Source organism: Oncorhynchus tshawytscha, linkage group LG20, assembly GCF_018296145.1.
Source record: "Oncorhynchus tshawytscha isolate Ot180627B linkage group LG20, Otsh_v2.0, whole genome shotgun sequence".
NCBI lineage: Eukaryota > Metazoa > Chordata > Actinopteri > Salmoniformes > Salmonidae > Oncorhynchus > Oncorhynchus tshawytscha.
In genome coordinates, this window is record NC_056448.1 from 23,471,662 (window position 1) to 23,488,239 (window position 16,578).

The 16,578-nt window shown below is 41.9% G+C and overlaps 1 protein-coding gene across 5 annotated transcripts; it reads right to left on the minus strand.

The window, feature by feature from the left end:
- Positions 1-828: 828 nt before the first annotated feature.
- Positions 829-14,460, minus strand: LOC112220380 (sphingomyelin phosphodiesterase 4). Of its 5 annotated transcripts, none has more exons than XM_024382249.2 (20): positions 14,340-14,460; positions 9,859-9,949; positions 9,612-9,698; positions 9,260-9,396; positions 9,058-9,133; positions 8,837-8,945; positions 8,668-8,720; positions 8,408-8,559; positions 8,065-8,197; positions 7,893-7,964; positions 6,399-6,488; positions 5,548-5,690; positions 5,335-5,425; positions 5,072-5,169; positions 4,741-4,904; positions 4,385-4,590; positions 3,759-3,989; positions 3,538-3,669; positions 1,685-1,813; positions 829-1,457 (listed from the first exon to the last, which is right to left on the minus strand). In XM_024382249.2, exons 2-20 carry the CDS (start codon positions 9,895-9,897, stop codon positions 1,149-1,151), a joined length of 2,451 nt encoding a protein of 816 aa, XP_024238017.1. In that variant the 5' UTR covers positions 9,898-9,949; positions 14,340-14,460; the 3' UTR covers positions 829-1,148. The 5 variants fall into 5 exon arrangements, with proteins under 5 accessions (XP_024238017.1, XP_024238018.1, XP_024238016.1 ...); XM_024382250.2 differs by lacking the exon at positions 14,340-14,460 and adding an exon at positions 10,418-10,660 and having other exon boundaries at positions 7,899-7,964; XM_024382248.2 differs by lacking the exon at positions 14,340-14,460 and adding an exon at positions 10,418-10,660.
- Between the last annotated feature and the right edge of the window lie 2,118 nt (positions 14,461-16,578).

The following is a 16,578-nucleotide window of genomic DNA, read 5'->3' on the forward strand; positions in this document are numbered from 1 at the left end:
GTATAACGTCCCACCGGGCAGACTGCTGCGTCACGCGATTGCTAAATGTATGCCGCGTTCAAATCATCTGGGAACTCGGAGAAATACGAGGTAAAATCATATCAGTACTCTAAAAGGAGGCTTGAGTTCTCAAGTTGCAATTCCGAGTTGGATCACCGTTCAAATCGATTTTTCTAAGTCGGAGCTCGTTTTTTCCCCCAATTCCCAGTTGTTTTCAATTTACTGAACACGGAAGTCCGAGAAATCCGATTTACCAGTTGTTATAAATGCGGCATATGTCGAGAAACTGGCCTATTTTCATAGAAAGTACGTAATGTCACGATTCCAACGCTATACGATACTATGTATAGCAAGTTAATCTCACATATTATATTTGTGAAAATATTTGTGTTGTACTTTTGTTGACAAATTTATGCTAATTCTTAGAACCCCCCAGCATGCACTTCCTCAAAAGGTATATACCGTTGCGAATGAGGACTACGCTGAGGCACATTGATCAGCAGGTTGAACATGGTGAGATTGTAGACTCCTAAATTGCTAGTTGTAAAATCTCCTAAAAGAAATGCACTATCTAGCCACATTACATGCTGATATTGTATTCGGTATTTCAAGTACAAATAATGTTCATATTATTTGTACTTGAGCTTGTGTCCTCAAAAGTGAAGACAACTCAGCATTTTTTAAATATATATATTTTTTATACAAGGTCAGTTCTAGACCTTTCGAAAACTAGGCAACATTAACAGTAATTGTTTATAGCCAGCTCATGAAAAAATAAATACGTTCGAGTATGTCTATTTCGGCAGAAACCTACATTTTCCTCTACCATTGAGGTAAAAATACTAGTGCAAGAGTCTTTATTACACCTGTAAATCTTGTAGTTTGGAGGATAATCACCACCATCCTTTCATTGTTCAAGTGACAAACATTCAATATATTGTTAGAATTTTAAATCAAACTATCCTTCACATATCAACCAGTAAAACTGCTTAAAAATATTAATATTTAGCGTAACGTCATCCAAACGGCAACGTGCTTGAATTTATTTACAAGATTAAAAAGAAACGCAATTTATCACAATAGGTGGCCCAAGCATGAAGGCAAGTGGCAAAAAAGCCATTTCATTCTCCTGCTACTGGAACTTGAGTTTATCTCCAAACAGGGCAACTTAAGAGTCCGTAGAGAAATCCTACTGTAAGTATGAGTAGTGTGCTGGACATGAGGCCGAATGAGAACAGTGCCCCAAACAGGTAAAGCAGTAGAAGCATCAGCAGGGTTCTGTAGCTCGCCAGCATGCGCAGGCTTAGCCGCGGCCGTCGGTACCCCTCTGCTGTTAGTCGCGTCTCTGGGCTCCTGCGCCTGCCATCCGCCGCGGCCTCGGGGCTGGCCAGGTAGTGCCGTCCCAACTGGCCCAGGAAGTCCGGCCGCGAGCACAGAGCATCCATGTGACCTCCGAACTTTGGATGGGAGAGGCAACAATTATGACAGGCCAAAACAGACAGAATTCTGACTTCTATGGAAACCCATTTTCTCTTAGTTCAGCTTTTGGGTGTATACAACAGATGTACATATTTCAGAATAGATCATGATAGTTTACAGCACTGCTGAGGTCTCACAGTCAAATAGAGATGACAGGTTCAGGGTATCAGTTTTGCAAATTACAAAGAATTGCCATGTCACATACCCTCTCATTCACCAGAGATGAGATCTTGAAGAACAATCTGACCAGGATAGCGTTCTCATAGCTCCTGATGGGCTGAAGCTCTGGGTCCCCTTGGTACGCTATCTCAAATCTACGCAGTCCATTGATGACCTGAAAAAACATCACATATTTAACAGTGTGTGGAGATATACTTTCGCAAGGCACTGTATTCGGCCCCCTTGAACTTTGCGACCTTTTGCCACATTTCAGGCTTCAAACATAAAGATATAAAACTGTATTTTTTTGTGAAGAATCAACAACAAGTGGGACACAATCATGAAGTGGAACGACATTTATTGGATATTTCAAACTTTTTTAACAAATCAAAAACTGAAAATTTGGGCGTGCAAAATTATTCAGCCCCTTTACTTTCAGTGCAGCAAACTCTCTCCAGAAGTTCAGTAAGGATCTCTGAATGATCCAATGTTGACCTAAATGACTAATGATGATAAATACAATCCACCTGTGTGTAATCAAGTCTGTATAAATGCACCTGCACTGTGATAGTCTCAGAGGTCCGTTAAAAGCGCAGAGAGCATCATGAAGAACAAGGAACACACCAGGCAGGTCCGAGATACTGTTGTGAAGAAGTTTAAAGCCGGATTTGGATACAAAAAGATTTCCCAAGCTTTAAACATCCCAAGGAGCACTGTGCAAGCGATAATATTGAAATGGGAGTATCAGACCACTGCAAATCTACCAAGACCTGGCCGTCCCTCTAAACTTTCAGCTCATACAAGGAGAAGACTGATCAGAGATGCAGCCAAGAGGCCCATGATCACTCTGGATGAACTGCAGAGATCTACAGCTGAGGTGGGAGACTCTGTCCATAGGACAACAATCAGTCGTATATTGCACAAATCTGGCCTTTATGGAAGAGTGGCAAGAAGAAAGCCATTTCTTAAAGATATCCAAAAAGTGTTGTTTAAAGTTTGCCACAAGCCACCTGGGAGACACACCAAACATGTGGAAGAAGGTGCTCTGGTCAGATGAAACCAAAATGGAACTTTTTGGCAACAATGCAAAACGTTATGTTTGGCGTAAAAGCAACACAGCTCATCACCCTGAACACACCATCCCCACTGTCAAACATGGTGGTGGCAGCATCATGGTTTGGGCCTGCTTTTCTTCAGCAGGGACAGGGAAGATGGTTAAAATTGATGGGAAGATGGATGGAGCCAAATACAGGACCATTCTGGAAGAAAACCTGATGGAGTCTGCAAAAGACCTGAGACTGGGACGGAGATTTGTCTTCCAATAAGACAATGATCCAAAACATAAAGCAAAATCTACAATGGAATGGTTCAAAAATAAACATATCCAGGTGTTAGAATGGCCAAGTCAAAGTCCAGACCTGAATCCAATGGAGAATCTGTGGAAAGAACTGAACTGCTGTTCACAAATGCTCTCCATCCAACCTCACTGAGCTCGAGCTGTTTTGCAAGGAGGAATGGGAAAAAATTTCAGTCTCTCGATGTGCAAAACTGATAGAGACATACCCCAAGCGACTTACAGCTGTAATCGCAGCAAAAGGTGGTGCTACAAAGTATTACCTTAAGGGGGCTGAATAATTTTGCACGCCCAATTTTTCAGTTTTTGATTTGTTAAAAAAAGTTTGAAATATCCAATAAATGTCGTTCCACTTCATGATGTGGCCCACATGTTGTTGATTCTTCACAAAAAAATACAGTTTTATATCTTTATGTTTGAAGCCTGAAATGTGGCAAAAGGTCGCAAAGTTCAAGGGGGCCGAATACTTTCGCAAGGCACTGTATCATAAGGGATGTATGTGTGTTGTTGGGGTTTGGTTATTAAAGTTGAATAAGTAGTCTGACCTGCATCCGGCCCAGGTCTGTGAGGATGAGTCCGTTCTCCCCTTGAACACAGTCTGGTAGCTGCTTGGAATTCCCATCGTCCTGACCAGAGCCTAGGGTAGCCATCAGCTGAGACAGTTGTCCTGCATTCAGCTGTAGACGACAAAACATAGCATGAGTTGAGGAATTAAGTCTGCATTAGCTCATGCTAAATGTTCAGGAAAAGTGATATGTAAACCTACCCGAAATATCTGACAGAGGTAGTCCAGTGACCTCTCCAGAAACTCATGGGTCTTCTTAACACACGCCCCGGTGTCATCCACCTCTCCTCCATTGAAGGTGTAGTTGAGGTCAGGGGAGCCCATTCCAAACCAGGACATGAAGGAGTTGTTGGCCGCCACCTCAGCTGACTGATCTGATATCTTCTTGGCAGTCTGCCTCGCCTGGTCGATGATCTGAATGAGCTTCAAGACCTACACCAAAGGAGGATGACAACTGACCACGTTTATAGTTGGTCCATCTAAGCAAAAGGGCAGGCCTAGGCGGTTGGGTCTTGTGATAAACAAGAAGAACGTAGTCTTACCAAGACAGTCAGCAAGCAACAGCAACACAGAGTACAGTTCAGAGAGATCTAATCTTGCAGAATATAGCTAGCTCATTTTACTAGCACTGGGAATTTCCAGGGACCTCACGATACTTAGGTGCAGATACGATATGTATTGCGATTTGATACCGCAAGTTTGTGATTCGCTTAGAAATCTCAGATCTTTTCTCCCAAAGTTGGGCTCAATTTCAGAATTGGAATTTGCAAACTGTCTGGAATTTAAATGAACTCGATTGCTAGTATGGTCCCCTCCGCTCCACTCACCGTGCCCCTCAGCTCTGTGCCGAACATCTGTTTATACTGACAGTCCTGGCCCTCCAGACCATACACGTGGCTCTTCACCCTGAACACCCTGTCTGTCACCACAGGCTGCCGGGCCGATAAAAAGCTGCCACCGTGGCCCGGCGAGAGGAAGCACCGGTGCTGCCGATGGTGGAGGACATGCTCCGGCTCCAGAAACAGCTGCTCTCCTGGAGAGGGACAGGAAGTGGAAGGACAGGAGAATAACATTAGGACAGGGCAGTGACAGCTCAGACTGCTGTAGCTGGACCATTACATGACTATTAGTGCATATACATCACACAAGTATCATAAGGCTGGGTGACTGTTTTTGTCCTTACCTTTCTGAATCATCTCTGATAGGTTTGGCTGAGCGAAGACTTTGGCCACCCTGAAGACCATTAGTGCATTTTTGACGTTGACCAGGTCTGTGCGTACCACCCTGTTAAGGAAGCCCTGAAAGAGCTTGGTGTACATGAGCAGGTTCTCCTGAACAAAGAAGCGCCTGAATTTTTTGTTGAGAAAAACTGGTTAGGAAGATGTAAAAATGTGAGGAAGCAATAAGACAAATATCTAATTCCTTGTCAGTACTGCAGACTCAAAGACTTGAAGGAAGCACTACAAACACATTTATTCAGCCTGACCCATCTGGTGATCCAACAAATAACTCACCATTTCTCAGGTACACCTTTGTTCTGGTCTGTCTGAGGATTGGTCTTCTCTCCTGTGTACCTCCATGGCTGGATGTAGCTAAGCCACGTCTCCAACACCTAAACGTAGAGATACAGTGGTGCTTTAGAGATAAGAGCACACAAACATTTTTATCTCCATTATAGAGGTGGTGAGTTGTATTGGTTGGACCCAATGAAAAGTTGTGATTGACACCAACACCTCACCCAAGCTGAGAAGGTTGAGGATTGAGCTGTGATACCTACCACTCTGAAAGAGGCATCTAAAGGCCAGTGGCCAAAGCAGTGCTGGAGGAACACATATAGCTTCTGCTGGACAAAACGATGTACCACCACCCTAGAGACAGACCAACAGTGAATCAGAGGCCAAACTAGATCCAGACCATTTAAAGTTACAATAAAGTTGAGAGAATGTCAACCCTAATGTCTGACCCTGGTGGTGCTCACTGCTCAGCTCACCTCTTCAACTCCTCCAGGGGGCTGGTGTGGGAGTGAGCCGAGGAGGAGACCTGCTCAGGTTTCAGGCTGCAGGAGAAGGCATGGAGGTGCTTCACTAGGAGACGAACCACCAGAACGTGCTCCTCTGTTGGGGTGAATGGCTCCTGAAATAGCCAGTCATACACAAATCCACAGGGACAGCAGCCAATCATAAGAAGCTCCTCGGATAACAATAACCAATCACACAGCGGGCTTGGAACATAACCCCTATTCCTGGTACTGTTTCTCAAATGACCCTGTTGTTGAAAAAGTCTATCTGGAAAAGGCATTCAATGTGTCTAGCTCAGAAACAGGCACATACTTTAAATTGAGATTCAGGCCCATTATTCTTAGAGAATGAGGTAGACAATTTGATGATGAATTCATTGATTTAGGGCAATGTGGTTATTGAGGTTTTGAATACTGTAGTATTGTTTGTGCAGAATGGAAAAATGTGAAATGAGAAAGAAAATGGTACACACATTAACCACATAGTAACATAGCAAGACATGCTTTAAAAGAAAAAGGGTGCGTGCACATGCGCACAAATTAAAATGTCAAATTCTCCTTTCAAGGATATTTCTCTATGGGCCATATTCTACTGTGAGATGTTGGTCTGACATTATGTCAAAATGGGGCCCATCCAAGGATAGTTCTTTGACTGGTTGCGTTCTGGCAGTTGGTTTTATAGAATGCACTGTAACAGCATTCAAATGCTTTCTTGAAGAGAAGTACCCTTGACCTTCCTGTCCTAACCTTAACGCTACTCTGACTTCAGGGCCTAGGTTTACCTCCAGCAAGCCTAGTGGGATTGAATGAAAAGGGAAAAGTACTTGGTACGTGTCGAGGGTTCCAGAGCCAGGAGGGGTCAGGGGTTGGCACAGCATGCTGGACATACTGAGGCGATACTGCAGCAGTGCCAGCTGTTCGACCCATCACAACCAGGGGAGGAAGAGGAGGGAAACAACATTACAGTGGGGGGGAAATAGGAGAGAGAGAGAAGAGGGAGGTGAACATGAATAGAAAGGATAGGGTGCATCCAAAGAAAAAGGGGTGAAGACCAAAAAGGGGAGAAAACAAGTAGAAACAAAACAAAGGATAAAGACAAACAGAAATATATTGACCACATGAACACAATGCTATGGCAGCTAGAGTGATGTAGTAGCCCTTTCACACCAAACACAGGAAAGATGAATGGTTTTATACTAGGTGATTTGATTAGATTTGATTTGAGTTTTATCTCTACAATGAGGGACACAAAACATGGTTAAAAACAGATTTCTTAGAGGTTTTTGGGAAGAATGGTTCAAAGGTAAAAGGATTGTTTCGGTCCAATGGCCATGACCGGTAGTTTTTTTTAGGGGGGAGAGGGAGTACTGCATCTCTTACACTATGGACAACCACATACTTTAACTATACATTCTAACAGAAGATGGAATATGTACTAGGCTAATAGGTGATAGCAGGGATAGGAAGAATATGTCTTTTACGCCTTTGGGGATTTGAGAGGTGTATGGATAATGAAAAAGACTTGGCTAGATTATATTGAATGGATGTAGAGATGGCAAACAGCTGAACAGCCAAATAAACAACACAAGGGTACTGAAACATTGAATGGAGCCACAGACAGCATGCACAGGTCTGAGAGAAGCAAAAGCACTACTACCAGATACACATACAAAAATAAGTGCAGTAAATTTGCACTGCAGTTGCCCATATGCCAATAATTCAGCAACAAAAGAAAATCCTCCAAACAAAAAGCCTGCCTTTCAGATAAAATTAGAAATGCCTGATCCCATGCCCTTTTTTTGATTGGTTTGACATTGAACTTTGATAATTTTGACAGTATTCATGTTTCATAATCTATGCAAATAAAGACAGTCAAACTAAAGCCAGACCTCCCTCTGTCTGATTTTCCAGTTACCCTAAAAGATGCATTAGAAATTGAATTAAAAAACAAACTCATATACAGTGAAAAAGAAGATGGATACAAATCACATTTCTATAGCCCAGATGAGAGTGCACATCTTATTCAGATAGAAATATTCCCCTCTAGTTAAAAAGAGTACAGTGGGACCCGTTTTGTGTCCCAGTTGTGAAAGCCAGGGGACAGGTTGATTTGATACAGATCACCATGTGAGGCAAATGCCAGTGTGGGAGTGGGGGTGGAGGAAGGCCAATGGTACTCAATGGGGTGAGCCCTGCTGTGGGTCAAGTGTGTGTGTGGAGGGGGGAGTAGTGATCAGCCAGTCAGCCGTGCTGTATTGCAGTGCAGGTGGAGGGGTTGAGCCTGGTAGTGGGAAGGGCCATGTGTGACATGCTCTTACCTTCACCTGGGGGGACTGCAGCTTCTGATACATCTCCAGGGAGTAGTGATGCAGCCACATCTCCACAAACACCTGGGGATAACACACACGTCTTATTCCCGATTCCCTAAACACCTGACTGACAGTTCACACCAAATCCATTCATGGCTGACAAATGATGAAGGCGGCTCACCTGTAGTAATGCCTCTGACCTCCAGATCTCCTGGGCTGCAGGGTCAGCAGTGACTGAGGGCTGATGGGATATGTGGCGCTTAAGGAGGCTGGTGCTGTGGATGCCATACCCTGCAAAAGGCACGCTGGGAGCCCTGGACACCAAAGACATGACAGTGCGCAGTGAGTTTCCTAGCATTAAGAAGGAAAGAGAAACTAAAAGGAGGCAAAGGAATAAGAAAGTATGTGCTCTTATTGGACAAGTTCAGGTAGCATTCTTCAAATGTTATCACCCCACTGATCACAACCCTGTTAGCGCTCTCAGTCACACCTGACTTTGGAGTTCTATCCCCACTGTAGAGTACCTGGGAGCAGGTGGAGACACAGAGCCTCTTTTGTAGGTGAATGGAGAAGGGGGAACACTGCCCTCTGTAGGAAGGAAATACTTGAGGTAGGTGTCCACTAGCACAAAGTATGCACTATCCAAGCTGCTCACATGCTGTCCTAGAGAGTAGTTCTGAGAACACAACATCAAAACACTTGTGTGAGGTCAAATAATATAGTCTGATTCACGTATCACAAACTACCAAAATAAGACATTGTTATGACAGTTGAGCATTGTTACCTTTGGTGTTATGAGACTGGAGGCAAACATAAACATGTAATATTCAAAGGGATCTGAAGAGGGTTAAGGACACACCACCAGACTTTAAAATACACTAAATCACAAACATACATTGTCAACAATGTTTTTGAGAAAGCGAGGGCCGAGTGAGTTTGAGCGTCAAGGATACTGAGTGCCAGGCTGAGTGTCTGCAGACCAGACAGAGGAAAATGCAGCTTGTTGTTTAAAAGTGGGCAATCTGGGAGAACGCCTTCCTGTATGGACACCTTTACAGGACCCTGCAAGAGGGGAGGAGAAATAATAAAGTGGTTAGTGTAAAAAAAAAAGTTGTGGAAGACCTTGCTATGTATCAAATAAAAAAAGTTATGTTTAAAAAGAGATGCGACTTACAGGCAGGAAGCTGACTGGTATTTCATATTTGTACTCCTCTGCTTGAAGCTTGTACACAAGCTTCATCATTGGACCACTGAAAATCACACGATCATAATTAAAAATCAGTAAATTACTGCTTTTCTAAAATTCAACGTCATAAAGGTAGACAGTGGACAGAAAGACACGGGAACACAAAGACAGACATAGGATGACAGACTACCTAGGGTTGAGAAAGTCCATAACGATGTTGTACCGATTGCTGCACGCCTGCAGAAATCCCAAGTTCCAGCCCACGATGACACCATCCAGACTGCCAAAAACACTCTCTACCAGCCAGGGGAAAATCAGGTGCAGCTCCTGCAGAGAGAGATAATAACGGAGGATTAATGTTTTTAGGTAACATGGTTGAGTTGAACCAGGTTCAGGTACAAAGCTGACATGCTGACTGACTAAACATTGACATAGGTCAGATCATCAATATCCAACTATTGACAGAAACATTCTCATTCTCTCCCTCTCTCCCCTCCCTCCCCCCCCTATAAACAACACTGGCTTATACAGACAAACTGTACCTTTGCAGGGTAGTCATCAATGACCTTCACCAGCTCCTGGCAACACTGGAGAAAAGGCTTGGTGGTCGAGTCCATTTTCAGGTTGGCCTGTAAAGAAACGACAACATCATTACTGCTGACAACAGTTACTGCTGGCACGGTACTGTGCTAGCGATTATGTGACAATGACTTGGCATTGTCACAAATTCAAGAAGTCAACAAGAAGTTCACATGTTGCTCATGACGAGCAGCAACACAATATACTAACCAGAAGGTAACTGGGCTGTTGCATGGCTGGGGCAGCCATAGAAAATTCTAGTTAGACGAGACACGGTCACGATTCAGAATCCAATTGACACCTGGATAGACAAAGCAGAAATGGTTCAGAGGGGCTTTGTTGATATTGTGATTATCTATATCATACAAATTAGGAGCATAGCTAACTAGTTAACTGGCTAGCTACCCAGTGAGGGGCACATATGACTACAAAACGCTTAAACACCGGAAGCAAGATAGCCAATAAGCCAATCAAATTTAAAACGTGGCTGAAACTATAACCACCAGTAATTACATAGCTTTGCGTTGGATAACTAACGTTACCTAACATCAGCAAGCTAGCACTAACGTTTGCTTGCTAGCAAGCCAGCCAGCTAACTGTGGTTAGCTAGCTTTCTGTACTGCCATCAGCTTGTGAGCTACCGTTAGCTGGCTTAGTTTAGCGGCTAAATGTGGCAGGCAGCAGCTAACAATGCTACGGGCTGACAAAGCAATTTGTTTTCAAAATAGCCTCATCTCAACATGCACTGGATTAACTTAATGTTTCTTACCTCCCTCGACAAAAAAATGGCCAGACTTTCCAGTTCATCAAATATGTATCCTAGTCCTATCTATGGGTTCCAATCTACCGCGTTTCTATCAGAAACAGCATAGCGAAGCGAAATTATGTCATTTCGCTGAAGGATGTGGCACGCGAACGCGCGGTCCCGTGTGGATCGTGCCTGAAGGAAGAGCTAGGTACAATATTGTAGGTAGATGGCAGTGTTGCCACCTCCAAAAAGTTTAGTAGACCTAGGCCATAGAGGTAGATAGAGGACTCATCTTTGTATCTGTGCCATTATAGCGTCTTTATTCTTCTACATTTTCTTCTTCACAATAGGCGGATCCCTCCTGATGACCCGGTAGGACATGACTCCAACAGGGTCACCCTGAGGCATCAGCTAATGAAGTTGGAAGTCCCACCCTGTTGACTACGTTAGAAACCCTCAATTACGCTGGCCATGCTAGTACAACCTTTTGGCCACTAGAGGTCTCTATCCTTCTCTATGTCAGGGATAGGCAACCCTGGTCCTGGAGTGCTGCAGGCACTTCATGTTTTTGATTTAACCAACCTGGAAGACCAGGTGTGTTGAATTTAGGCAATCACTGAACTGATCAATTAGCTCAGTTGGTCTGGTGTGGTGTATAGTTGGGACAAAATCCTGCGGCACTCCAGGAACCTAGGTCGATGATGAAAGCTGGTTCATAGACTACATGGAATTGTGATAAAGTAATATTACTTACTGCAGGGTGGGATTACCGAATGGTTGTGGGCCCCCAGGAGGTTGGGGGCACCCCCAGATAGCGTATGATAGCCAAATGCGTAGAATTGCAGAAAATTAGCTTTAAAAGCTCAAAATTCTCTCTCAGCCTCATGGCAAAATGTGAACAATAGCATGAGATGAGCTATTAAACAGCACACTTTTTCTCTGACCCATGGAAAAAAGTGTAGAATGGCTGGAAATGAGCTTTAAAATTGCTACATTTTCTCATAGCCTCATTACAAGATGTGTAGAATAGCATTATAAAACGGCACATTTCTTCTACACAAAATGTGTTGAAATGCAGAAAGTTAGCTGTCTCCCCCCCAATAAAAAATAAAAAAACTGTTTTCCTAAAAAAGGCCCCTGGGCCCCAAATGCAGTCCAGACTTGACTTACGGTTAAATAATGTTACATTTACATAAACTTTCTAAGTATATCAACAATCAATCAGGTGAATCAATCATCATGGATGGTATATTTTTTCAAACCCCTTGACTGAAAGAAACTAACTCAAGATAGGTGCAAAGTATGCTTTTTGCAAGTGCAAAGTTAAGTGTGCTTAGTGTAGCCTAGTATGTGGCATAACTATTGGTTTGTGTGTATCTTTATGATGTGTTTTAATTTTACAGTGACATGCCCCTGTGTTAATGGAGTATTAAATCCCAGCGGAACAGCCTTACAAATCGTATTACATCCTGTTTTGATTTAAGTGCGCGCATCCCTCACAAATACCCTTTGGAGTCCCCTGTCCTGCCAGGAAATTAGGCAGTGTGTCAAAATGATTAATCAATGGCTGATTAATAATTCTAATTTCATCACTTTAGACTGCAGAGCGTTATTGCAGTAGCATCCCGGTCTAAGCGTTCAATAAGCTCCTGTCTTTCTCTGTGGATGCCGATGTGGGCTTATCTGATCTGATAATACCTCTGATTAAAGGGACTCTTTACGTTTAATGATTATATTTGTTCATAAGGATAATGCAACAACAAACAGGATTACAGAACAATAACCAGATTTATCAGGATAATACAACATTTAAGCACCAAATATCCCCTAAAAAGAGATCACCTATAGTATTTATGCTCACAAAAAGTTTAATGAAGTACTGTATGCATCTCATGGTCCAATGACTCTTTGTCTTTTTGGAGCATATTTTAATATACTATTACTATATAACCCGATTAGGAAAAGAAAAGGCCCATGATCAGTGATAATACATATGGCAGTGGAGGGCAAGCACATGAATATAATAATAATCAGATTAATTTCCCTCAACTCCAAACCCCCCTCCAGCCATTTACATAATACCACTAATGTGGGTTTTTACTGGATGGCATACAGCTTTTGTCAGATTTTACTTTTTATAGCAGTTGGAATTTACGCAGCAGGTGAGGGAAATTAACGTATCAGGTTAGGATAATTAGGTTAAGGTTAGGAAAAGGATTAGGGTTAGCTAAAATGCTAAATAAATGTTACTTTTTAGTTAATTTGACAAAAGCTTTATCCCTTCTAGCCATGACCACTAATGTGTGACCAAGTCCCCATTAACCTATGGCATCCCGGAGAGAACAATTTCAAGCTACAAAGACCCCGTGTGGCATTGTGAGCAACACCTTTTCAATAAAACATTTTAACAGGTTCCTTAGCAACAGTGTTGAGAAACAAAGACCTTGCCCTGGTTCCTCTATGACAGAAATGCTAATTGGCCTCATGGAAGGCACCACTTAAATGTGAAATGAAAGCAGATGAATAAAGCTGTATGTATGCATGGTATTCATGAATAATGTGAACCAATTCTGTGAACTTTGGTTGCATAGGTTTAGTTGCATAGGTTTGAAAAAGGTTTTTGGGAATGAGAATCAAGGAGGAGGCCACACACAAAGACAGTGATTTTCACTGAGACATTCCAAATATGGCATTATTGTATTCTGCATATGAATACTAACCTGATAATTTCAATGTTGTTTTTAGAGACACACACACTGCAGTTCATGTTGTGTATGCATTTGTTAAGATAGAAGACCCAACAGCCTAGTTAGTTGGGTTTTGTAGCGCACAGTTGGACAGCAGGCTGAGCAGTGTTACCAAATATATATATATTTTAAAATAATAATTTCCAGTGCTGTAGGTCCACAGTGCAAATGATGACTAACAAGAAAAAGCAAATGGCTGAACAAGGATTTTTTTAAAGATAGGATAGGTCTATAGCAACGACAGGTGAATCCACACATGAAACAAAAATATATCCCAAAACAACTCTCATTTTTAAAATTTTACATTAAAAAAAGATGTGGAAATAGTATAATGCATTTTAATAAGCACAAAACATAATATTGTGTCACTGACACTTCAGAATGGATTATCCCAACTCTGCGTGCACTACACAGGAAAAGTAATGGATGACACAGGCGTGCTAGTACGCTCCCCAGAAGAACACTCAATGTAAAACTCTCAAGATAGTGAAATGTTAGAAAGAAACAGATAATTATTTGCAAAATAAGCAACGTAATGACATGGTCTAAGCATGAATGTAAAGAACCACCATTTCTGACACATACTGAGCATGAATAAATGGGAAACTTTAATTAAACCACACTGGGCACAGATGTTGATTCAACATCTACTCTACGTTGGGTCAATGTCATTTCATATAAATAACGTGGAAACAACCTTGATTCAACCAGTGTGTGCCCAGTAGGATGTGAGAGCACACAATATTAAATAGGCCTAGTCTACTACTAGCCCAGCAAAAAAATGTATTCCAGTGTCATGTGAAACATCTAACATCTAGGCTAGCCTAAGTACCAGTCTGTTTAGCTAACATTCCACTCCTTGTACTCTCTGTTATATGACAACGATGTTTAGCATGACAGGAGGGGCAAGGAGTGGAATAATAGTTAAACAGACATAGGCTGCATTTTACAGTAACCTCATTAGGATTGACAGAACAACATACGTTTGTGTTGACTGGGAAGTTAACTCACCTGTAGTTAGCTAGCTTTCTGTACTGCTTCAGTTTGTGAGCTACCGTTAGCTGGCTTAGTTTAGCGGCTAACCCAGTTGACAATGTGGCAGGCAGCAGCTAACAATGCTACGGGCTGACAAAGCAATTTATTTTCAAAATAGCCTCATCTCAACATGCACTGGGTTAATTTACAATGTTTCTTACCTCCCTCGACAAAAAATGTCCAGACTTTAATCCAATAACAAAAATATCCAGTTTCCCCCCTCCTCTTTTGTTAAAGTAATTGTCAAGTGAAAATCTTATTCATATTCTGTTAACTCATACCCAAATAATGTTGTTGACTCATCCTAAATTGGAGAACAAAACACACAAAAAAACACCTCAAACTTGTATCTCAAATAAGACAGTTCTTCTATGGTGTAATAAATAAAGGTATTGGTGATCGCACAATTTAATGTGCATCCCGCCACCTACTGTCAGGATTTTTTTTTTTAAATGAACAAATTAAATCAAACAACTTTTCTGTAAAAATGTTTACAGATCTGACCCCTACACAGGCTCAAATGGGTGTCAGATGTAAAATCCTTATGTCCCAAAACCTTTTCTGCTGCAGCCACAATAATGTTCAGTTTCTTAGACTTCTTTGAGACTTGAGCCGTACAGTTTTTAACTGTGGCAATCAAAGCCACAAAATCCACATTTTTAACACACATGTTATCTTTTGACTGGCAGCAAACAACAGACTGTGGCGCATCCACTACCATATCTTCACTAGCGTCACTTGTTTTCTCAATTCTTATAATCGCCTCCGCATAAGAGATTTGATTGATCACTCTGTACCCAATGACTAATGAAAACGTGCTATGTCCTCATTGTGATTTTACAGACGTGTTTCATACCTCTTATTTATACACTTTTGTAATATTTATGATACGCATATTGATATATTTGGTAGCACTTATTTGTTTTTCCCTTTGCCTTCAACCCCATTCGATGTGTAGAACGGATGTGGGAGGTGCTAGGTCTACACAGGGGCGCAAATGTTTAAAAAAATCACAAAAAAATCTGACGAAGGCTGTGAGGCCGATACGTAAGTTTATCAAATATCAGTGGTACTATCAAGAGCAGTGTGCGATTTCCTTTTCCCTTCATCTTGTTCAATTGTTGCCATGCACCTGCAAATTAGACTGCTCAGATGTGCCAGTGCCTTTCGAATTTTTTAACATATACTTAATAAAAAAATGTTTGTAAGGAAAATGTTTTCACTCATATTGTAATTATTTATAGGTAATATTTCATAGAAATCTGGAAACACTGGACAGTTATTTTAAAGTCATAAAAAGAGACAATTAAACCTGGGGGTGGGGGCTTTGTCTCTGGAACAGATAATAAGAGAGCTATATTGCAATCAACCTGCTTGGGTCTGTGCATAGTTTTTTTCAAACCTGTTTTACTTGGGATTGAGGGGAGGACAAAATAAAGGTGACCCCTGTAATTCCATCCGTATTGCCCCTGTGGCAAATCAGCCCTTTATCAAACGGGGCCTCATCTATCAGTGCAAAGACGGGTATTGAAATTACTCCGCCGACCACAAATCAAACCAATGGATCGGCCTTTATTTGAGACAAGGCTATCATCACTCTGTTGCTGCTGCGATGGGAGGAGTCAGGCATTTAGGGGTGTTTTTTTTCTGTTGCCATTGATGGATGTCACCTTCTTGACCACTCTGTGACCAAGATCACCTGGAGAGGAGCCAAACCATCAGTTATTTTTCTCTCTAGCTCCATATTGTACCCCAAGATGAAATCAGGGAGGGGACTGTGGATCTGTCTCTGTCCATTCATCACACGCAATATCTCAGACGGCACTGGCCCAATTTTGACAAAACTTGGGTGAATGAGTTGTCTTTGCCATAGAAATACGGCATTTACAAAATTATCTCAATTGGCCCAAGGGAGGGGGCTGCATCATTTGTGGGGGGCAACATGTTTACTGTTGCCTTGCTTTCATATGTCAATCACTATGAATGGAAAAAGACAGACCATAATAAAGGACATGGATAAATGAACTCTGTATCGCCAACAATACCACCCCTGTCCTTAATTTGCTGCTCGTTTTATGATTGAAGATTCTATGCTTGACCTGAATTCTACTATGCTATACTATGTTTTTAGCATCATCTTTGATGATAAGTTGTCATAAAAATGTAAAGTAGTCATGAAATGTACACATTATTTATTAGACCATTTGAATTAATTGCTTATGTGACCTGATTGGTTGCAGGTGTGAATCTGGAGAATGCAAAGCCACCTGTTTCCTCAAAATGGTGGTGCATTTCCTGCTCAAGCAGCTGCTTTTGTCTCCAAGTCCCACACCAGACTTGATAAACTGGAGAGGGGCCAAATCATTTGGCCTTTCTCTCTTTACATGTATTTTTTTTGTC